Genomic DNA, 25,133 nt, shown 5'->3' on the forward strand with positions numbered 1-25,133 from the left:
AGTCTTTGAATTTTCTTTTTAATCAGTATTTTATAGACGACGAGGAGATACTATAATATATAATTATGTATTTATGTGGAGTCCACACACATAGGGAGCTATTGATTGATCGAGTATATAATACGAAAATATATACTTTCAAGTGTTCTGTTTACACTTAATTTTCAGCTGATGGCCCTCCAAGGCTGCATGCCAACTGTACATATACTCCCTCCGTTTCAAATATTTGACACCGTTGACTTTTTAGCACATGTTTGACTGTTCGTCTTATTAAAAAAAATTGTGAAATATGTAAAACTATATGTGTACACGAAAGTGTATTTAACAATGAATCAAATGATATGAAAAGAATAAATAATTACTTAAATTTTTTAAATAAGACGAATGGTTAAACACGTACTTAAAAAGTTAATAGTGTCAAACATTTTGTATATTGTTTTATTCAGCATATAATCCTTTTTAATTATTTTTGCCGTTTGGCTTAGTAGTTTATAAAACTTGTGTGATATGACATATATATCCTGACGTAACAAATTAATCTTTAATTTGGTCATCGATCGTCGTCTCGACCTGCTTGTCTTAATCCGACGACGAGATCATGACATTGCAATTGCGCTCCAGTTGCTGTACTTGGTATCTTCTCTCTCGTCGCATTTATCTGTTCATTCTTCAAAATTGGGGCGACGCAATTTAATTAGTTGATTCAAAAATACTACTCCATAACAAATTAATAAACAGTATAGAAGTTGTACTAATTAAAATTTATTACACATGACGGCACACATAATATAATACCCACATAATTGCGGCATCAGCCATCTGCCCTGGTGAGGAGTTTGGGCTGCACAAAAGCTGCTCAGAGGCCCATAAGTCTTCTGGGCCGAAAGTCCAAACGGCCCAAACTTTGCGGCCCATATACTATTTCTCCAGTTAGCTCAGGGGTATCAAGTTACAGTGCACCTAGCATTTCCAAAGCTAATCTTGTGCTTGATCTCTTCCTTTCTGGAGCTAATTCTTGCAGCGTAAGTTGATCCAGTTAATTGCTACGTACGAAGGAACTAGCAACTCTACACATGCTCACCTTTTTTTCTTCTTCTTCGCACAAATCAAATGCATTTGATTCTCTTCCAGGAACTAAATACTAGTAGTATTGCAGTCCAAGATTGGAATTATTTTGTAAAACTCTGCCGAATATGAAATCGGGTAAAAAAAAAATCTTCTCCATCAATTGATAAAACGCTGTAATTATCTTCCGGTTCATTACATATTGCACTATGGATTTATTATCAAAGGACCCCCAAAACAAATACGCATAACGTAAAGTGAATAAGTCTTGCTTCCCTTATCTCTCGCTCTGATTGAATCGTCGTCCTCAATTGCAAAACCGAGTATAACACTTCACCCACCTTTGCAAACTGACGCAAATGAACTCTTTCGGTGGTGTTGAGAAGTGATTTCAGCTAACGTGGCAGGTTAATTGCGATTGACTCACTGAGTTAGTAGGTGAGACCCATATGTCATAGATTCATATATAAACCCCTTGAAGGAAAAAAAAATCAGTTACCCATATGTTATCCATCCTCTCTCTACTTCTCTTCCTTTTTTTTTTCTCCGTCTCTCTTACGGATGGGCGACAGAAAGGCTGAGAGAGGCGGGCGGCGACGAGGTTGAGGGAGGGAGGAAAGACCTATTCCTAAATCTAGGCCAGAAGTACATATGACTTCTCTGCACAGGCCCAGACCAACAGGTCCGGCCCACGTATCACTTCCGATCACGCGCACGGCGCAGCATGGAGCTCGATTTGGGTAAGAAGCCGTGGGGTGCAGCTAGCATTTCGAAACCCAAATTTCCCATTTGATCAGTCTCTATTTTCAAATCCATTCTTGCAATACAAGTTGGTCCGGCCAACTGCTACGCGGACACGAGGAAGTCCACACGACAACCCAGCCCTCCTCCTCCTCCGCCTCGTCTTATACCCACCACCGAGACCCATTTCCTTTTCATTTCCTCCTCCTCCCCCAAAACCCACTCCTCCTCCCCATCGCCGCCGCCGCCGACGAGGGAGATGGCGACGCTCCTCCGGCGATCCGTCGGCCCCGCGCGCCAGCTCCTCCTCCGCCCGCGCCCGCTCCCGCTCCCCCACGCCGCCTCCTCCACCCGCTCCTTCTCCCGCTACTACTCCCGCGACGACGTCTCGAGGTCAGCGCCCCAACTCCTCCTCCTCGTTTTGGTTTTGGTTTTGGTTTTGGTTTTGGAAGGGTGGTTGATGTGTGGTGGTGGTGGTTGCAGGTACGAGGCGCTGAGCACGCCGGTGAACTGGGGGGTGAGCATCGTGCCGGAGAAGAAGGCGTTCGTGGTGGAGCGGTTCGGCAAGTACGTCAAGACGCTCGGCTCCGGGATCCACGTGCTCGTCCCCCTCGTCGACCGCATCGCCTACGTCCACTCGCTCAAGGAGGAGGCCATCCCCATCCCCGACCAGTCCGCCATCACCAAGGACAACGTCTCCATCCAGATCGACGGCGTCCTCTACGTCAAGGTTATATATCTCTCGACCTCCTCGCCTTAACACTGTTTCTGCTCTGCTGCATTTCCGATTGCTGCTGCTAGTGGTGGATGCAACGAGTTGTGTTGTGCGCGATCGAGCTTGCAATTTTGGCTACTGTGGTGTTTGGGTTTCAGGATTTCTGAATTTTAGATGGTCGGGTTGGGTGCTCTAGGTGAGGGCTGATGGTTATGCTGCATTGTAAGGGTTTTTTGGTGCAGAGTCTCTTCTCTGTTGTAGGAGATTGTTCGCTTGCTGCATTGTTAGATGCAATTCGTTGTGGTGAGGATTTTGTATGGGGGATCAAGCTTGCAACAATTTGGCTAGTGTGGTGTGGGTTGAGCTATGCTAAGGATTTCTGAATTTGGATGGTCAGGTTTTGTGTTCTAGGTGAGAGTGGAGGATTGTGATGCACTGCAGGATTTTTTTTTCTTGTGATGCGGAGGCTCCCTTCCTTGTTCTAGAAGATGCTATGCTTGTGCTTATTCGGGATTGGCAAAATGTGTGGACAATCTGAGTTTAGATGGGTGCGGTTCCACGGCAGATGCTATTCTGATGGTTTAGGGATATATAGGTGGGAAAAATTAAATTGATAGGAGTTTTGTGAGCATGGACATGTATGCTTATTTCCTTGCCATGTGATATGTGTGGGACGCTCCTGGTTGCTGTTGTTGTATTAAGACGCTGTTCTAATACTGCTAGGTTGGTGGTTTGGTTTATATCTGATTTTGTTTGGCTATACAAGCTAACAAGTTTTTTTTTTTCGCATCCATAACAACTCTGTAGCTTGGTTGATCATAAAGTTGTCTGTAGCTAGGTTATTTATATCCATGTTGATCATCCTGCCCTTAATGAATATGACTAGCATTGTTGGGCATGTAAATCTCACATTGGATAACTAACTTATTTATGCAAATGCTCCAAATGGTAAATGTCAAAACATTTAGCATTGTATCTAAGATATATATATCAAGTGACTGCTTTGTGATAATGCACCCAATCAAGGGATTTCCATAAATATAGAGTCAGCTTTCTAGAAGGTATATGCTGTTGCTTGCAAGTGCTAACTATTACTTCTCTTTGGTGATTGTGAACTTTGCAGATTGTTGATCCCTACCTTGCTTCCTATGGTGTGGAGAATCCAATTTTTGCAGTCATACAGCTTGCCCAAACAACTATGAGAAGTGAGCTTGGAAAGATTACGCTAGACAAGACTTTTGAGGAGAGGGATACACTAAATGAGCAAATTGTGGTATGGAATCTTGTTCGCACTATACATTGTTTGTTCTACTAGAATCTGGGTTTAGTACTTAAATATGCAATGAGCTCTGTCCATATGTTAAACTTCCATCTCTTATAACGATTCATTTTACTTTATAATTGCATTGTTTTGTGGATCATCATTGCCGAATGTAAGCAAAAAAACTGCAGTTCCTATGGTCGTCTCTCTCCATTATTGTTTTGTTAGGCTTTCCAATTTATGGCTCCCATTAAGCAACACCGCTGTCCGCCGTACAGATTTTTTATCAGTAATTTATAACAGTGACTGTTGTAGCATGATAATTTTGTATTGTCTGTACTCTATATCATGCTTTTCATCATTCTTGTCAGTGTTATGCATTGCTTTTGATGTATTTTTTCTGTATTTGTCTGGCAGAGGTCCATTAATGAGGCTGCAACTGATTGGGGACTGAAATGCCTCCGTTATGAGATCAGTATGCCTTTTTGCTTCTGAATTGTTGAGCTATAACTGTTTCCTGTAACATTTCTGATGTTTAATAATTGACTATGCAGGGGATATATCTCCGCCACGTGGTGTTAAGGTGGCTATGGAGATGCAAGCAGAAGCAGAAAGGAAAAAGCGTGCCCAAATCCTTGAATCAGAAGGTGATGAATGCACGGTCTCTTTTAAGTCTTTAACATGATTTGTCTTAGCCTGCTTGAAAGGGCATTATTGGATTGTAGTATGTAGAAAATGAAATTCTGATTGACATATTTCATTTGATCTTCCAGGTGCTATGTTGGATCAGGCAAATCGCGCAAAGGGTATGTTTTATATGTTCATTCTAAATCTTTCTGTTTTCCATGTTCTCCATGATAAGATGGCCTATAAATATGTTCAGCATGCTTCCTTCTGTTTGTTTCATTTATCATGCCATCATGTTTCCTAGCTTTTGAGCATCACACTGTCCATATTATCTGTCATAACCTGGTATGTATAGTTTTTTTGAGTGTCGTTCTGTATGTCCATTTTTTCTGCCATCATCTTTATTGCCTTTTAGCTTTCCCATTTTCCATGTTATCTCATTATACAAGGGGCCATGTGTATTTTTGTTCAGCATCCATTCATCTGTTTGTTCCATTTATTATACTATCATCCTTCTCGTTTTTTGAAATGCTTATGTTCAGCCTGTGTCTTTTGGTTGTTCCATTATTTTACTATCATCTTGGCCACTTATGGAGATTGGATCATTGCAATATACCATATTTTGGTTTGATTACCCTGAAACATTTTGTTTGTGTTTTTTTATCCTGATGAGAATTAATGGATTATCTACGCATTGATGCTAATACAATCTTATGTAATGATACCAGGTGAGGCTGAAGCAATTCTTGCAAAGTCTGAAGCAACTGCTCGAGGAATCAGATTGGTCTCTGAGGCCATGAGGACCAAGGGCAGCACTGAGGTATCATGATCTGTTGAGACAGTTTAATAGCGTCTACTTTTGTGCTAAGTTCTGTATCAAACCTGTGCTCATATTCATTCTCTCACTTGTTTTAGGCTGCGAACCTGAGAGTTGCTGAACAATACATGAAGGCATTTGCTAATCTGGCCAAAAAGGTGAGATTCCTGAAGCTATGTTTCCATATTCCACAGTTACTAATGTGATTTGCAAAGTATTCTATCTACAGTTCCTAATGTGATTTGCAAAGTACTGATGCATCGCTGATCTCTTTGAAACACAGAGCAACACGATTCTCCTTCCAAGTGACGCTGGCAACCCATCATCCCTCATCGCCCAGTCTCTCCAGATATACAAGCACATCTGCCAGACCAACAGCTTGAAGAGTGGGAAGTACCTCACAGATGCTCTAGAGGAGACGGAACCGGAGGAAGAAGAGTTGGACTCTACCGACCTACCTTCTCTGAGCAGCGGGATGCCGTCCCCCGACATGCCAGATGACCATGACAAGACTTTCTCCCTGCAGCGCCGCAACAAGGACAAGCACTGAGTGAGTCCCCCTGTTCGAGTACCTGAAGGAGAGGAGACCCTTTTTTTGGCCCACTGTTTTTCTACGAGCATGGAACTGTAATTGAAAGCACACTAGCTTAGTAGCGGTAGAGGTTTCTGAGTTTCGACACTGTTGATCTGGGAAACGTTTTGAGGATGGTAGGAAATTAACAAGACATTGGCTTCTGGTAGACGATTGGGAGTAAGTTTAGCGACCAGAAAGATTTTTGTCCCTGCTAAGGATGGTTTGGGATAGCTCTGATTTTCGTTCTTAATCTGTTTCAGCAGCAAGTCTGTTTCTGTAAATGCATGGATTATCAGTCGTTCATGAAACAAGTTCACCATGACGGCAATGGCTCATGGCCGCTTTGATTCCGAAGAGTTCTTTTTTCTGGTTTAGCTTTAATATGTTTACTTGTTAGTAGACTGAATTTGAATGTATGGATGGATGGTCCGATCCGTTGTCCTTGCAGATGCCGTGGGATCTTCCAGTCTGTAGGGTAGGGTAGACTGTGACTGTGATAATCATCAATCTGCTTTGTGCTGTTGTGCTGAGTACTCCCATTAGTTGGCAGTAATAGGAGAGATTAGAAGTGCTTCATGGGTTTGGTTCTACTTCTGTTCTTTTTTTTCCCCTTGTGGTAATAATTCTAAATGGCGTTGTTGATGGTGAAGCGGAAGCAGCATAAATGAGAAGTCATCAAGCCCAGTGAGCCATACTAGCATCGATCGTTTCATGAATTTGAGATCCCAGTTTCCGTTCTCTCTTCCTTTTCCGTTTACCACATAATTAGATCGTGCGTGCGTGCGTGCTGTTCGTGAATGTTCTTGTTGTAATGGGAAACGTGATTACAGATAGCGGGCCCAAACATTCCAAACACGAGTACTAGGAACAGGTATTATTGCCGACGCCGTGTTATAGTTGCAAAATTTTTCTTTAAACTTCTAATTTTTTTATCACATTAAAACTTTTCTACACACACAAATTCCAACTTTTCCGTCACATCGTTCTAATTTCAAACAAACTTTTAATTTTAGTGTGAACTAAACACACCCTATATTCGTCTATATCGAATATGCACAAGAAGTGTCCAAATCATTTATTATACGTTTCCAACAAACAAAAAGCAACCAAAAAAAAAAAAGAAAAAGAACACACAGCAACACACCAGCAGTTGAGGAGTACGGAGTACTAGTAGTTTGTGGTACTAGGAGGAGAACCATTCTGACCAAAGCAGAAAGGCGATACGGCTCGCTGGCCGCGGCGGCGGACACGGAGCGGATAACGAGCGCGAGGGCAGCGTTGAAGGCGAGGCACAGCGCCAGGCCGAAACATGGTCGGTCCCAAGACTCCACGGCTGCGGTGACGGCGGCAGAGGCGATGCACAGCCCCACCATGCTGGCAACGTAGTAGTAATCCATCCCTGCTTGCACAGAGAGAGGGGAGGGGAAAAGACGGGGCACGGGGGGTGGGGGGATCTGAGCGAGCAGTTTGATAGGAGTACTTTGATCAGCTGCTTGCTGTGGGTTTGCGTGGTGGGTGGGCGGGGCCGGGCCACTATATATAGGTCGCCCGGCGGGCATTAGACGAACATGTCACCGAACTTTCGCTCTAGAATCAAATTTAGTACGACATTCTGTATTATCTAAACAAGTCCCTGATGTCCATTGTATTATCTAAACAAGTCCTTGAACCCTCCACAAATACCATATACACATGCCACATCATCTATGTGGCAAATTTAATATTTAAATGTCCATTCTAACCTTACATTTTCATAGGAAATAAAGAAAAACTATTGAGAAAAACAAAAGGTTTTGGCCATTGGCAAAAAGATGTAGCATTGGTAACAAATTCTTTTTGGCATTTTCCTTTGTTTTATGATTGCTTCTTGTTTTTCCATTTGTTTTTTTAATAAAAATGTAAGGTTAAAATGGACATTTAAATGTTAACTTTATATGTATGAATGATGTGGTATGTCCACGTAACATTTAAAGTGGGTCCAAAGACAATATTAAATCGCATGATAATCTTTAGGGATTTATTTGGATACTATAAAACATCGAGAACTAATTCGATATACAAGAAAAATAAGAAAAATAGAAGGACTGAATTGGCTATTCAGCTTTTGACGACTTTCGGAGGCGCACACGGCACATCTGGATTGGTCGGCGTCTCTATTGCGCATCAGCCATCCCCGATGGAACGGGGACAGCAGTGTAACCATGACACATCAGCAGCCAAACTAACGCCTCCTTCCGACGGTGATCAAGAAGCTCCTCTGCTCTATAAGGCTATGCTCTTTTTCCTCGTCTTTCTCGTTTTCTACACGCACGTTTTTTAAACTGCTAAACGGATACATTTTACAAAAAGGAAAAGTTGCTTTAAAAAAATTATATTAATCTATTTTTCAAGTTTTCAATAAAAAAAATACTTAATTAATTATGCGTTAATCTATCGCTTCATTTAGTGTGCGGAGGGGAGGGGTTCCCAACCCCTCTGAAAGAACACAGCCTAAGAGTAGACCGTGGCCTCTCACTCAATGCATTTCATATCGCTGTCAGGAGAAGGTCTGAAGGTGGACGAGACGTTGCCAGCCGCATCTGGTTAGGGTGAGGGGAGAAGGGGGGAAGGAGGCATTGCCAGTCGCATCTGGCGGTGATGGTTGCAACGGAAGAGGTGAGGAACGTTTCTGTCGGCCTCTGTGGTCATCGGCGATGGTGACGGCGGGGAGGCAGCAGCGACGGTAGCCAGCCAGTGAGAGAGCTCGAGGAGGGAGGAGGGATGGTTGGGAGGGAGAGGGAAGAAGGAGGCGTCGATGTGCTGCCGACCATGGAGATAGAGAGGAGGGTGAGACCTACTGACATGTGGGTCTCTCTATTTTTTAATCTTTTGTCTAACTGATATGTGGACCCCATATTTTTAAAAATTTAATTTTTTTATATTTTGCTCCCAGTGCCGCGTTACCACCACGTAGGATGGGGACCAAATCAAACAAGCAATGTAGGTGCCATGTAAGCCGAAATTGTCATCCAAAACGCCTTGTAACCTTATTTGCATTGGTTTTAGGAGTTGAGAGACACGTCATATCTGGTATTGTGGTTCAGGGATGAATTTCAGACTCGAGGATAAATCGAGAGACGTGAAGTGAACTTATTCCAAATCAGCCATGCTGGGTCCACATGTCAGGCTGAGTCATCTATCTCCCTCTCTTCTCTTCCGCGGTTCCTCATCTCTCTCTCCCTCTGCCTGTAGGCCGATTGGTGGGTCAAGGCGGGAGAGGGCAGAGCCGCGACGGCGGCGGTGGCCGCAATTAGGAAGCACGGCGACAGCCCGCGCGGGCGTGCACTGGCTGTGCGCGGGTGTCGACGGGGAGGAGCAGGCGTGCAGCGGGAAGGCGCGGGTGTCGATGGGGAGGCGCAGGCGTGCGCGGGCAGCGGGAAGACGCGGGCGGGGGCTCGTGGAGGAGTTGGTGTTGAAACGTTGCCTTCCCTAGGTGCGTTGCCTTCTATCTTTCTTCTTCCCTGGGCCGACGACTCCTCTCCGCACAACGCCGCCGCCGCCACCGGCCAAGTGCTCGCCCGCCCACCCATCTCCATCTCTCTCCATCCTTTCCTTTTCCAGCTACTGCTAGCTCTCTGTCCAAGGAAAGAAAAACCAAAATCACCCATCACAGCTGCAGCGGCGACGCAAGGGGCAACCGGCATGAGGGACGTCGGCACACCGGCAGATCGTGACCGCAGCAGCTCAGGCTCAGGCTCAGCCTCAACCTCAGCTCAGGTGAAAAGTTTCCCCATCTTCCATTGCTCTCCCATATACAAGTACTGTTTCTCATTATTGATTGGGAATTTGGGATCTCAATTCTATATCATGGTTGTGTTTAGTTCCTTTCAAAGTTAAAAGTTTGAGTTAAAATTGATACGATTTGATTGAAAAGTTGTATATGTATGACAGGTTGATATGATGTAAAAAGTTGAAAGTTTAGATGTAAACATAGCCTATACATGAATGATTCTCTCACACCAAATCAAATACTGGCACATCATACCAACCAAATACAGCCGTCCCCGCCCTCGGGAGCAGTGGTGGCAGGCGAGTGCGATGGCGGCGGCTGCTGCTGCTGGTGCCCAACTCCTGCAGCGCCTGCCCCCTTGCTCTGCTTCGCGTGGAGAATCGCGCCGACCTACTCCGCTTCGGCCGCCGCCCCTGCCTACTTCGCCCACGTGCCCATCTCGTCCCCGTCGGCTACCCATTGAAGAAGACGAGAAGAGAAGAAACTAAAAGAGAAAAGAGAAGAAATAAGAAATGACGTGGCATCCTGACATGTGGGGTCCATGTGGGATAAAACCGGGGTCAAAACCACCGAAGAACATATGGTGGTTTAATAATTAGTTAAGAGACGCTGGATATCTGTTTTTGTGGTTGGGGGACGATTTTGTAACTCGATGACAAGTTGAGGGACCCTCGGTGTACTTTTTCCTTAGTAGGATGGTCTGTCATGCTTAGTGGGCTTACAAAGGCCCATGAGTAACGGCCCGTCAGATCGCAAACGATAGTAGCAATACGGACTTTGCACTTTGTTTCAAGACAAACTGTCGTCGTCGTATGAAACCATCAAACAAACGAGGAATGAATTCAAAGACAACGATAGGCAGGATCAACAGTAAATTTGGTGGTAAATTACTTAGAGCAATCGGATAAAAAAAATCACCCAGCTAGCATTAGGAAGAAAAATGAAAGATATTAATTACTACTCCTACTACAGGTACTAGACACATGTTCGACAACACTGTTACATGGAGAGAACTTCCAGAGTGGAATTCCTTTGCATTTTATTGTACTGACACCTGCATATCTATATCTCTGTCGGAGAGACAACAACATCCCTGCTAAAACGATGCAGAAAACGGGCCCGATGACCGCCGCGTCACGGGCCCGGGCGGGAGACGGAGACCGCGCGCATGACAAGCGCGATACCAGCGTGGAAGCCGGCGAGGCACACAGCGAGGCCCAACCATGGCTCCTCCGCGGCTGCGGCGGCGGCGGCGGCGGCGGTGACGGCGGCGGAGGCAATGCACAGCCCCACCATGCTCAGCTTGCCGTTCTCCATTAAATATTAATCCCCTTCTCCCCGTCCGCAGACTGCAGAGATCGATCGAAGAGAGAGAGGCTAATGGATCAAAAGCAAATTAACATCACAAATAAACATAAGTATATATAATCGATCGTGTAAATGTAATGGCTAATTAGGCAAAAAGGCAAAGGTGGTAATAAATCATGCAAACTTTTAACCTTCGATTATTTTCCCAGGCGCGCGCGGTCGGTCGAGCCGATCTTGTGGTGGCTAGTATTTGCGATGCGAGTGAGACCGTGTTTTTATATATATAGAGGCGGAGTCTAGAGTCGTTGCTCAAAGCCTCAAACGCGTCGCATATATATCTGACGGAAAATCTCAAAGCTAGCTAATGTGTAATGTGTTCCGATCCCTTGTGTCGTGTACTCGTGTCCGGCCTTTTTTATTGTGTGTCTTGCTGACGTTGGTGTTTTTGTAGAGTTGTGAAAATGGCGGCAATGAGATCGATCGAGTTATTTCAATAGAGTTTTCGTAGAGTTCTTATAGAGATCGATCGAGTTATTTAATAGGGCGTTTATGATATAGGTGCTGACCTATCTATTGGGCTTCTGCTTCGTCATGCATTCCCTGCGCATGCCTTTTCTTCGTCACTACTCACTACTTCTACTGCACAATTTAATTAATTAATCCTTAAGTCTGCTTTAACTTGCCTTGCAGCACCTAACATGCCAATTAATCTCACCATCGCATGGGGTTCGACTAGACCTGATCCTTTTCTTAATTAAGTTTTAACCCACAGTTCGCAGAAGTTGTCGAGGTCGCCTTCGCCCACGAACTGGACCTCCTGCAGCAGCAGGGGAAGCCGGACTGCACAAAATCAACATTGGCAGCACGCGCGCAAAGAGAAAGAGAGAGATTGCTGCTCCATCAATCGTCCCATGAAAATTAAAACAAGTTAGCCTCAAATGAATGAGTATATGTATATACTAAGGTAAAATTAAGGGACTGTTTGGGGAGCTTCTAGTTGCTGCAGCTTCTCCTAGAATTAGAAGCTCCATCAAACAGTCCAGATTCTTAGAAGCTAGTTACCAACCAATTACTTCTCAAAATCTTAAGCTCCCCAAACAGACCCTAAGCAAGACAAGGTGGCAAATTAGCCATACTTTTCACCTTCAGTTTCCCAGAGTTGGTTGGGTTGAGTTTTTAGGAGGGATGATGCTATTATTTATTCCATTTGGTTGGAAGACATGAAAGTTTCCGTGGGACGAGGATGAGAGATTGAGAGAGGAACTATCTCCTTTTTAACACCTGGATAGGGGTGATAAATGAAAGAGAATTCCTCGTTTACTTTGCCTAAATAAATCTGAACCATCCGTTTTTATTTAAGATCTCATCTCGAACTAAGCTCTATCAATTTCTACCATCTCTACCAAACAAAAGATTGAAACTAAAAATCATATTTCCATGTTAATCTCACCCTTAATTTCCTACTCTAAACTCCTAGTAATTCTTTTTTCTTCAGTTGTCAAACAAGCCGGCCGTCAAAGAATTACTGCAATTATTTTTCTGCTCAAGGCTTGGGTATAAATGGCCGCTCTTCTCGCTAGCTGCTCATTTTCACCTTACCCCTTTGTAGCTCCAAATTTCGATTTTGTCCTCTTCCATACAGGCACCTCGAGGCGATTGCCCAAACCAACAAGCAGCTATCTGCGCACGCGCTAAGGTAGAGAGTAGAGACGTCAACTGATCCGATCTAAAGTTTACTACTACCTCTATTTTATAACGTGTAAGGCTTTCTAACATGGTCTACATAAACATACATACATATACATATACATATATATGCATACATACACACACATACATATACATATACATATATATACATACACACACATATATCTATATTATATATATATATATATATATATATATATATATATATATATATATATTCATTAACATCTATATAAATATAGACAATGCTAGAAAGTCTTACATTATGAAACGGAAGAAGTACTATACTAATTAATCAACGTCCTGCTCTTGTACTGCTACACAACCGATCTTTGCTGCCGGTTGGCAACCATCTGTTGTCCCGGTTATGCAACCGGGACGGTAAATCCAAGATTAAAGATGGCTATCTTTAGTCCCGGTTGAAATAACGAGGACCAAAGATGCATTTTTAGTCCCGGTTATAGTCCGGTGGTTGTTATCAACCGGGATTAAAAAGTTTTTTTCCTTTTTTTCTTTTCCTTTCATCCGGCCTTTTTTACTGTTCTTTTGTTTTTGCATATCGCCCAAACCAATGAATAAAATCATCAACAAAGCCCAAATCATAGACCGAATGAATAAAATCAACAATAAAGCGTCCATATTCTTTACACTTATTCACATCTACAACATCTTCAGAAAAACAAGCATTCATCACACAATCGTCCACGATACATGCCCTTCCTCAATCCATAAATCATCCCCAAAATCTACACATCAATTCACAAAAAAAATAAAGCTACACAGGACCACACCCGCCACCAGCCTCCCGCCTTCAGCCACCGCCCGACCACCTCCCTTCCTGGATCCGGCAGAGGGGAGGACGCCGCCACCCTCGCGCCGCCCCAACGCCGCCGCCGCCCGGCCGCCGCGCGAGGCCCCCGTGCCTCCCCTACCGGATCTGGCGGAGGGGAGGTGAAGCATCTAGGCTCCCGGTGTTAATTTTGGTAATTAATGACAAGCGCTAGTTGTGGACTAACCGTTCTTTTGAGCTATATATTTTAAGTTATGTTCACATTATGTGTGCACATGGATGTCTACTGATGGATTAAAATTGAGGCGCAAAGCTAAAGGAAGAGAAGATGGTAAACTAGTGTTTTAATTTTAAATTGATCAAGGCGTTGGGCGATCAAAATTGTGCTAGTTTATTTATAGCTTTGCCATATTATTAAGAGGGGTAATGACCTAGCAAAGAGATGATCTTAATTGCCACATTAGATCATTTACATATTCACTTGTGCTCACATTTGACAACACACACACACAATCACTTTGCTATTCACTGAGTTCGGCCTGACCAGGGGCGGTCAGACCGGCACACAAGGTCGGTCTGACCGGCAGCACTTGTGTGGTCAGACTGGCCCCCTGGAGGCCGGGATGGTGTTGCTCGGGGTGGCCGATACAGAGCCGACGGAGCCGTATTCGGTCAGACCGAGCTGATGGCGGTCTGACCGAGCCGAGGCCGGTCTGATCGGCCACTCAACTGCAGTCTGACCGGCCACGCCGATGGGGCCCTCTGACAGGGCTACAACGGCTAGTTTTCTAGCCGTTGCAGAGTAGCACGGTCAGACCGGCCACATACCTCCGGTCAGACCGGCAATACACAGAGTTGGGGACTAGTTTTGGTTGGTGGGAGTATAAATACTCCCCTCCAGCAGCAAGGGGGTTCTCTTGGCACCCAATTCATTTGCATACACCCCTTGCATCTCTTACACACCCACTTGAGCTTTCTGTTTATCCATCTAGTGTGTTTGAGGGTTGATTAGCCAAGAGTCAAGTGCATTGCTTCATTGTAGAGATAGTGTGGCACTTGATCATCTCCGAACCGGGTCATCGCTTGTTACTCTTGAAGGTTGCCGCCTCCTAGACGGCTTGTGGAGAAGTTGCCCGGTGACCTCTCCGAAAAGATTGTGGAGGAGGCCTGGCGCCGGTTGTGAGTGGTTTGGAGTTCACCACCTTTGGAGTGAAGGAAGAACTACCCCGAGTGATCGAGGCTTGGGTAGTCCTCTCCGTGGGCCGGCTCCCACCTTGCCCACCCCTTGACGAAGGGGGTGTGCGGTGGCTTCGTGGTTGAGCGGTGGAGTTGGGCTCGCCTCAACGGGGAGTAGGAAACCGGCGAGTTTCCGAATCTCGGTGAAAAATCTCTTGTCTCCTTGTCTCATTTGATTGTCGCATTTACATTTGTGTAATTTACAATCCTAGAGACATACTTGAGATCATATCACCCTAGGATTGCAAAACTTTGACATAGGAGTGTGATTTACTTTCCTAGAGAATTAATTGAGCCATTATCACCCTAGATTTACAAAACATAACTTAGTTGCTTAGTTAGACTTAACCCTCACCGAGCCTAGCAACTTAGGTTAGTTTTGATTGGGTGTCATTTAGTTTTTAAATCTCCTATTCACCCCCCTCTAGTCGTCATCTCGATCCTACAGGAGGCCGCCGCCACTCTCGCGCCACCCCGGTGCCGCCGCCGCGCGAGGCCCCTGCGTCGCCGCCCGGCGCCTCCCCTACCGGATCCTGCTGCCTGCCGTGAGGCCGGCTTGCTCCGCCGGCCCGGCCCGTGACAAGGGATATATATAGGAGAAATCTAGGAGTTCTAATAGGAAACTAATCCTATAAAGTAGAGTCCTATTAGATAACTAATCCGAATATATTGTGGGCCCAAAATTCGGATCACATATTTAACATATAATCCCGAGCAAAAGAGAGCAGCATGAATATTGCATTTAGCCATAATATTCTCTTTTTTAAAAGAAAAAATAAAATTAGCCATAATACTTTTTCCTAATACTAAAAGTTAGCCATAATATGTATGTATACTTTTTTTTTGACAAAAAAAGATAGAGAGACTCCACTTTATATGCATTATATTAATTGCGAGGCAAAGTTACAGAACACGAGAAAAAAAAAGAGAAAAGTGAAGGAGGAGGGAAGAAAATGAAGAGAGGAAGAGAGTGAAAAAAAAAGAAGAGCAAAGTATAAGGAGTAAATGATAAAATGATAAAATAATTAATAAGCAAGATAATGTGTGGAATAATTAGGTATACTCGCCTTTAATTTCCGGGATCGGCTAGTTAGCTTGCTCCCCTTGATGATAATTTACTTGCGGCAGGCGAGTTGAACTGTTGGTTCGTGATTATTAGCTGCTTAATTACAACTTGGAAGCGTCGTTAGGGATAACACAGCTTATATAGGCTAGTTTAATATTGAGGATTGTCCATGTCAACCAACTTAAGGAGACCAGGGCCGCCACGAATTAGCCGATGCACGGTTCAGAACTAGTTGAGGCATTTTTGGAGTTGTTGCCTCCATTGATATTACCGTTCTCGCCTTCCCCAGTACCAATGCAGGGGGTCGAGTTGGTGTTGACGGTAGACATGGCGTTGAAGAGGAAGGAGAGCCTGACGAAGAGGATGTAGAATAGTGAAAGCAGGACAGGAGCAGTCGCGCCAAGACGCTCCCAAAAAGCTGATTGCCCGTCTACCTATGCAGGTTCTCAAGCGAACGGAGTTTCGGAGGCACCTGCTCATCCCGTTTACCCGTGCGTGTAGGAGAACAGGACAGGGGAATGCTCATCCCGTTTACCCGTGCGTGTAGGAGAACAGGACAGGGGAAGGCAGTGGCTAGTACAGGAATAGAACGGAGAGGAACCAACGAGGAAGAATAGAGCAGAGCTTGAGATGCGTTCTTCTGCCTGTCCCGTAGGTGGGATTTATAGTGCGTGAGGGAGTAACGTTCTGGATAAACTCCTACGGCCAGCTTAAACAATTAATGCTAGCTAGCTAGTACTATCATGATATCATCTATTCGTATCATGGTAGTTAAAAAATTGAGAGTAATTAAAGAAAAATCCGAGAATATATTTATTTCGTTTCCGCGCGAATCACCACGTCACAACCAATCTGCCAATGCCACACTACGTGCTTACAAGACTGCATTACGTGGTAGACTAAGTCAAAAGGTATATTGTAAACGAAAAATAAATTGCGAATAGAACTTTTATACACGTGTTCTTAATGATTTAAAAGCAAAAGATGGAAAATAAACTTCGATGAAAAAAACTTTAAAATCAACTCCAAGTTTAAGGTTGAAAATTTAAATTTTAGCTGATTAGAATAAGCATAAGTGAAAAGATAATATCGTAGATTCGCATGCTACAGTGGTCTAGCCGAATCTAACCTGTTTTTCTTTTGATCTAACGGTCACGCAAGAACTGCTGGAGGAGTGGTCATATCATTCCTGACTTCTTCGCCGATCTTCACCAAATGGAAAGCACATGCATGCAGTCAAAGAGCTACTCAGGCGATTTTGTCTCGATGATGTGTGCATGCTTATAGTAGTACAGTATATCCTAATAGAGAATTTAAACAGCTGGTTTCCGAAAAATACCACCCACAGCTTCTAACTAGAGGCCGCGTCCCTGGCCCTTCTTGCCACGTGTACATAAGAAAGTTCTGATCATTATGCCAGTCCCAACCCAAGACATTATATATAGTTTTTAAGAAACTAGTACTCCCTCCGTTCCATAATATAAGGGATTTTTAGTTTTTACTGGTACTGTTTGACCACTCATCTTATTTAAAAAATGTGTGCAAACAAAAACTTAAAATCCCTTATATTATGGGACGGAGGGAGTATTAGACATTACTCTTTCAATGCAAACACCACTTTTCCATACTTAAATTTAATGCTACTTATCTCACATGATTTCTTGTATGTTGTGTAGAAACCATGTCTTATGCAAGACCTGGTTTCCTTCTCTTTCCTTATTTATTCACTTGTCACATCATTTTTTATTTTAAGTGGCAGCTTATTTAATGTTATGGACCACATCCTAATCATTGGGTTGGGAATAGCCTTATCCCATTTAACCATTTTGCAGTTCCTTCAGTTAGCAACGGAAAATAGGACCAAAATGCCCCCATCTCCTCTGGAAGCAGCCGTGGCAAGACATGGCTTACGCACCCCCTCTTCTTAATTCAGCGTTCAGCAATTAATTCAACATTTTTTTTTTGCCACTGGAACGCTGTGATTGGATTGGATGGCACAACTCACACGTAGGAGCAAGTACCAAAACAACATGAACACGCGCCGCACTCGATCTGTGATTGTGGGCTCTAAAAGCGTCCGCAATTGACCGGTTGGTTGAGCCGGCCCACAATATGATATACGGAAAAGCGCCCACAATGTCAGCTTAACCTGTTGCTAGTAGAATGGAAAAGATAGAGGATTAGAATAAGACAAGACTCACAAGAGAGCCAAATCTTCACTAAAACTAAATTTGTTGTTTAATTAGCATCCACCTAAGCCTTAGTTCGTTTGGGCATTTGATTGTGGTAGCTTACTCGTTTTTCATTATTATATTTTTCAAACTGTATTTTGATGTGCGTGACCTCCCAACAATCATATTGTTGTTGGACTCTAGCTTTATATAATTTCATCCATAAACCATAATGCATTTGGTCAACGATATGTCACTGGCCGCGGGAAAAAAGCATGTGTATTTTTAAAAGACTTTTTATATAGAAACTTTTTTTAAGAAATCAAATAAACATATATTTTAAGTTTATAATAATTAATACTCAATTAATTATATGCTAATAGCTTCTTTTATTTTATGTGCCATGGAGTTATAACTGAACGTACTCAGCCTAAGGCCCTGTTTCTTTCAGTTTGGGATTATTATAATCCAGATTATTAGGAGTAAGTTGAAAGAAACAGACAACTTATTGAAGTAGCTTATTATAATCTGGAGCCTAGCTTATTATAATCTGATAAGCTCATTTAGGTTAGCTTTTTCCAGATTATTGGATGAAAAATTACCCACCATACCACCCCGCTCCCTCTTTAGACTTGTAAACCCAATAATCTAGGCTCTAATAATCTAGTAAAGAAACAACTACTCCCTCCGGTTTCATTTTAATTGACGTTTTGGACAATGACACGGACTACAAAATATATTTTTAACCTTATTTTTCTATTATAATATATATCAATAAATAAATGCATGTTTACTTTTGACCTTATTTTTCTATTATAATATATATCAATAAATAAATGCATGTTTACTTTTAGGAAAAAGTACGAATTACCCCCTGAACTATCGCGGTCGGCCGAATTACCCCCTGAACCCAAAAACCAGACATTATTCACCCTAAACTTTCAATACCAGACGAATTACCCCCCTCGATCCAATCCAGAGCTGTTTTGGCCTACGTGGCGTACACGTGACAATCTAATCAGCATTTTCTTTTTTTAATGGTAGGGCCCACTTGTCATATATACCCTCTCATCTCCACTCTCCCCCTTTCCCCACTTCCTCTCTCTCGGCGCACACGGCGGCGCATGGCGGCGGTCCGTCGGTGCGCACGGCGACGTGCTGGGGCAGGTGGTGGGCGGCGGCGCGCAGCCCACTGCGGCGGCACGCGACGCAGGTCAAGCGGCAGCGGGTGGTCGTGAGGGGACGCGGGAAGACGGCGCGGGCGCGGTCCTAGTGCGGAAGGGCGGCGCTCGGCCGTGCGGCGGTGGAAGGCGAGCGTCGCGTGGCGCGGCCGGGCGTTGGTGCAGTCGGGGGTGGCGATGCGTGGCAGATGGTGCGGTGGCTGGCGACGGACGACCTTGTGTCGGTCGACGCGGCAGACGGCGGGGCTCCTGTGGCGCTAAGCGCGGACGCACGGCGACGGGCACTGACTGCCTCCCCGCTTTTCCCCTTTTTATTCATATTCTTTTTCTGGTTCTTGTTCCTTTCCTCCCCCGGCTTGACGGTGGTGGTGCCGCCGGATGGCGCTTGGCACGGCCGCACGGCCGTGCATCGGCGAGGTGTGGTTGAGTGTCACGCCCAGAAATTCCCGAATAGAATTCCAAGCAGAATGTGCATTAAAATCCCCGTCCAGGACCGGCCGAGGTACACAAACGACAATGTTGACATTCAGATCCACGTCTTACAAACATTATAAAAGTCTTACATAAATGCAGCGGAAAAACGAAAGACAACAGGAGCTAAGCCTTGACTAGAACTGCAGCGGGAACACCACTCCACAGGCATCCTCGACGGCACGGACGAAGCCTACTCCTCGGAGAAACCACCATCTGACACATACTCGTACTCTGGGGTTGGGAAAAATAGAGCAAGACTGAGTACTACCCACTGTACTCAGCAAGTCATACCGGAATAGGGATATGATGCGAGGAATTATCAAAGGAGAGCTAGAGTGGTTCATTTACATAAAGCGAGCATTTATAAACAGAAGTTGAAAGATTTAAACAGTTGTAATAATTAATTAATATTGATCATCCACTGTGCAACGCTATCCCACGTTGCAACAGGCCCAACCATCCACCTATACTATCCAATTTCAAAAGACTAAACTAGGGTGAGACTAATCACGGTGAATTTGGTTGATCGCCCATAACCGCGGGCATGGCTATTCGAATAGTTTTACTCTGATCAGAGGTGTACAACTGTACCCACAAGACACAGCCCCACGACACGTTTCCGTGTGCCGACATGCCACCACGACATACCGGAAAGAGGCAGTGACAGGACCCTTCGCATAACCCCCTCTAGCCAAGCACACCACACCTCAGGTTTCACCCCCGTCCCCAGCGGGCAACGGGCAGTCCCCTCTCGTGCCTAGGTGAATCCGGAAGCGACAGAGGCCGTCGTAGGGCCCGCCCTGCTCCATCACGCCCACCCTTGCCTAGATGCGTCGACTAGAGGAAAGCTACACTACAAGCCCAGCCGTTGCCCACGCTGGCTTGTGGTAAGTACGATAAGTTCTTCCAGGGCATCCCGCAAACCGGTCCTTAACTGCCATGGGTGCGACTAGCAAAACCATGCACCCACAGCCCACCATGTGATTCATTTTAATTAACCAACACCAAAACGGTGGTACTAACCAACCTTACCAATTGAACCTAAAGTCTATATTTTAGTGAGCTTTCCCCATTGTGTGCTAGTGGAACTAAGCATGGCTAAGCAATTCCTAGTCCAAAATCTATTCATGTTATAACCCAAGCTAACGAAGGAGCATGGTATCAAAATGGAATGGCTGTAACAATAGGTAAACACCCCATAGTAACATTATAAAACAATGCAATATTTGAAGAAAAACAATAGAGAATTTGCAATATAGGATCAACATGTTCAAGTGACAAGCATGACCTGCCTTGCTCTGCTGCTGGAGAAACCTCGGCGACTATCTCGAAATACACCGGAGCGTCGGAAGAACCGGGATCTAGCGACATACAAGGCAAACATTGCAAACAGGCTATAAGACTACTGAAACAGAGAACAAAACTATTTTTAATGGATTCTACACATTTTTCTTGATTTACTGAGACTTGAATGGGCTTAAACGAAGCTCGGATGAATTAGTTATGAATTTTAGAAGATTCACTGTGTTTATTACTATAACAAAAAGTCCTTAAATCATTTATTGCGCAATAAATCCCAGGGCTGACGTCATCAGGGGGGGCGGCGCCGACATGCGGGGCCCACCGGTCAGCGGCTCGAGAGAGAGGGAAAAGGGGCGCCGGCACGCGGGCCCCACTCGGCAGCGGCTCAAAGGGGGGGGCGGTTCACCGTGGACCAGGACCACGCGGGTGGTCCACCGCCGGTCCACGGGACCGACGGCCCAGATCGCCCTCGGGGCTGATCGGACGGACGGCGGCGACCCGGCTCGGCTCGGCTCAAGGCCGGCCGATCGGCCACGGTGACGGCGACGGCGTGCGCGCGCGCACGCGTTGCCGGCGACGGCAACCGGCGGCGGAGGCGGCGACGCGAAGGCAGTGGCGCTAAGCGGCGGCTAGGAAGGAGAGGGAGGGGAATAGAGGGGAGAGGAAGCCTCACCGAGGGTGGCCGGCGCGGAGGAAGACGACGGCGAATGGCGACGACGAGCCACGGGAGGACGACGGCAACCGACGGACGGGATTCGGGGTGCCCTAAGGAAGGAGAAGAGAGAGATTAGAGGGAGAGAGATGAACCACGGCGATGGGAAACCATGGCCGAAGGCGGCGGACATGGCGGCTCTCACCGTCACACGGTGAGAACGGCGCTCCGGCGGCGAACCTCGACGAAGGAGGGGTGGACGGGGTGGATCTCGGCCACGCGAACCCGACGGCGCCGACGGCGCGGTGCGGCGGCTAGCGGCGGCCGGAGCGACGGGAAAGGCGGCGGCGGGTGGGGGCACGGCGCAGGAGCGATGGGGAGCACGAGGGGGTTCGGCGAAATGGGGAAAAAGAGAGAGGGGGCGGCGGCGAAGCTTAAATAGGGAGAGAGGGGAGGTGGACGTGGCCGGGAGAGGCGGGAATCGCCGGCCAACGTGGGGGAGTGGGAGAGGAGAGAGAGAGGCGGGATTCGAAAATCGAATCCCGGCCATCTCGGGCGCGGGCGCGGGCGGGAGAGAGAGGGGAGGTGGGCGCGGGAGGCGCGGTGCACGACCGGGGCGGCCGACGTGGCCCGGAGGGGGCGGGACGTGGGCGCGGTGGCGATTTCGGCGGTGGTGGCGACGTGGGAACGGGAGGCCGGAGGAAGGGGACGACCCCGACAAGTGGGGCCCACCTGTCGGCGTCCCGGGGAGAGAGGGGAGGCGGGCGGCCGGCCCGCGCGGCTTAGCTGGGCCTCGGCCTTCGGTCGGCCCAGCGGGAGGAGGGGGAGAAAAAAAGAGGAATGGGCCGGCGGCCCATTCAAAGGAAAAAGAGAAAAGAAAAGAAAGAAAAAGGAAAAAGAAGGAAAAAGGATTTTTCCTGGAATTAAAATTGCATGTGCTCAATTTTAATTGGTTAAAATTATTTCTAGGGCTCTGAAAATTCCACTAAAAATCCTGTTAGTGAGTTTTGACATGTAGAACTCAAGAAAAATTCCACATGCCAATTCCGATTATTATTTGCGTTAATTTATTAAGGTTTTCTCTTGATTTACACAAGTATTTTCTTGAGACCATTTACAACTTCAATTTAGGCTTGGGAAAGAACTTTGGGGTGTGACATTGAGCGACGGCGAGACGCAGTCAGGACGGCATGCGGTGCAGCAGCCGGATGGCATGCACAGCGGTCATGTCTATGCAGCGGACCAAAATAACGGCTTGTGCTGCTGCTCATTGGTTCTTTCGTTTTTTTTCCTCTTTTTCTTCTTTCTTCTACTCCTGCTCGTTTTCTTCGTTCTCTCTGGCTAGCGCTCCACGGTATGGTGGCGCGGCTGCTAGTGCCGTCGTCGTGCAGGCGCGCGGGCACACGGGGCCCGCCGTGGACGCAGCCTCCATGTCCAGCATTGCCGCGGCCTCCGCGTCCCTCGCCGCCGCTGGCTCTTCCCACGCCACCGCTGATGCCGCGGCCTCTGTGTCCAGCGCGACGACGACGACGCTGTAGCCGCCGCGCTGCGTCCTCGCCGAGAGAGGGGGAGAGAGAGCGAGAAGGGGAAGAGAAGAGAGAGTATATGACAGGTGGGCCCCAGCATGTTTTAAAAAAAAAGAAAATGCTGACTGGGTTGCCACGCGTACGTCACGTAGGATAAAACCGCTCTTGATTGGGTCGAGGGGGGTAATTCGTCCGGTATTGAAAGTTCAGGATGAGTTGTATCTGGTTTCCGGGTTCGGGGGGGAAATTCGGCTGACCACGATACTTCAGGGTGGTAATTCGTACTTTTTCCTTACTTTTATTATAGTGCTTTGAAAGACAAATCTATATATGATGTTCTAGTTTATTTAAACTAAATATTTTTAAAGTTATTAATGGTCAAAGTTATAAAAGTTTGACCTCAACCTTATCCAAAACGTCAATTATTATGGAACCGGAGGGAGTAACCGCTTATTCTACTACAGATTATAACAATCTAGCTTATAGTAATCTGACTCAATAATCTAGATTATAATTATCCGAAGCTGAAAGAAACAGGGCCTAAGTGTGCATTTGAACCTTCATTTTGGTTTTGGACTTTTCGTGATACACAAAACAAAATAAATCATTAACACACGATTTATTAAGTATTAATTACAAACTTAAAAGTTGATTTATTTGATTTTTTAAAGAAACCTGTATATAAAAAGTTTTTGCAGAAAAGACATGTTTGGAAAGCGTACTCGTGGTAAACAAGGAGTTAGAGTTAGTAGTTAAAGTTTAGAACACACCCAAATCAAATAACAAAGTTCCATCTAGAATCCATTTTGAAACTCCTCTTAATTCTAGTCCATCACAAACCTGTCTTTCTAAACTTCCAATCGAAAAGCATATCCTAAGGCCCCGTTTGGTGGGGCTCCAAACTCCAACTTCGACCTCCAAACTTCAACTCCAGTGAGAGCTAGCTCCTATTGGAGTTGAGGACTCGTTGAAAAGTGTTTGGCTACGTTTCAGGTGTAGATTTGGACAAAAAGAAAAAAATTGAAAAAAAAAAAGCCGCGGGCCATGTGCCGCCAGCCCACCGGCCGCGGGCCACCAACCCGCCTGCTCGTGGGCCGCCGTCCCCGCGCCGCCGCCACTGCCACTAAGCCCGCGTGCCGCCGCCCGCCCCGCAGTCGGCGGTTTGCTCGCTGGCCGCCGCCGCCGCCGCCGCCGCCGTCAGCCCGTCACCACCCCGCACCACCGCCCGCGCGCTGCCACCCGTGGCCCTCGCCGCGGCGCCACCCACCCGATGCCGACGCCGCCGCCACTGGGCTACCGAGGAAGACGGAGGAGGAGAGAGAACGGGAGGAGATGTTGTAGGAAGGGGTAATTCAGTGGCATTTTAGTGTAAATATACTAAAAAATTAAAGGGTAGTTAGTCTTTTGGGATGGAGTGGAGCTGTGGAGCAGTAAAAACTTAGCTCTATCACCGTAGTACAATTTTGTGGAGTAGCTCTACCAACTCCGCTCCTAAAAACAGAGAATCTGAACTGTTTGCCACAGCTCCAGCTCTAGGTAAGTTGGAGTTGGGAGCTAGAGCTGTGCCAAACGGGGCCTAAATCCCTGCTTTAGATTTCCAAATTTTGAATTTAGAAACTACCTTTGAATTCCCCTTTTCCATAGTCTACAAAAGTTCTAGTCATGAGACCCTTGTTTGAAATCCTCAGAATTTTTTGAACTCAATTGTTAAATTTGGGTTCAGATATCCCTTCGACTCTTTCAACAAATACCCTTCAAACAATTCCCTGAAAAAAAAAATCTTATTCTTCACTGTTTTCTCGGGCCGCTTCCTTTTCCTTTCTTCCTAGCCGGCCCAGCACGGCCTCCTCCTTTCTCCTTCCTACGTGGCCCGGTCTGCCTCACCTCCCGGCCTCTCTCTCTCGCCGCATGGCCCAACCTCAAGTTACTACTCGGATGTTGAACTTGACAACTGAACTACTGATGATATGATCATTTTCAGAACAAGTTGAATAGACAATAAAGTCTTGAACTGGTTTTAGACCATCCATTAATTTTAGGAGTGATTCACAACAACAGGCGTTAACTAGAGGCACACAGTATTAGCATACTACCATTGAGCCACTGCTAATTATTCTGCCTGTTTACTAGTACTATATTCAGAACATG

General features: G+C 45.9%; 1 protein-coding gene and 1 pseudogene across 1 annotated transcript; one reads left to right on the forward strand and one right to left on the reverse strand.

Annotated features, from left to right (window-relative positions):
• The first annotated feature begins 1,994 nt into the window (after positions 1-1,994).
• On the forward strand, positions 1,995-6,939 carry LOC127783167 (uncharacterized). The gene is made up of 9 exons (XM_052310405.1): positions 1,995-2,199; positions 2,290-2,536; positions 3,645-3,794; positions 4,200-4,257; positions 4,337-4,429; positions 4,556-4,588; positions 5,138-5,229; positions 5,325-5,384; positions 5,510-6,939. Exons 1-9 carry the CDS (start codon positions 2,066-2,068, stop codon positions 5,774-5,776), a joined length of 1,134 nt encoding a protein of 377 aa, XP_052166365.1. The 5' UTR covers positions 1,995-2,065; the 3' UTR covers positions 5,777-6,939.
• A 12,125-nt stretch (positions 6,940-19,064) lies between these two features.
• Positions 19,065-22,733, reverse strand: LOC127781173 (uncharacterized; annotated as a pseudogene).
• Between the last annotated feature and the right edge of the window lie 2,400 nt (positions 22,734-25,133).

Source organism: Oryza glaberrima, chromosome 8 (genome assembly GCF_000147395.1).
Source record: "Oryza glaberrima chromosome 8, OglaRS2, whole genome shotgun sequence".
NCBI classification, from domain to species: domain Eukaryota; kingdom Viridiplantae; phylum Streptophyta; class Magnoliopsida; order Poales; family Poaceae; genus Oryza; species Oryza glaberrima.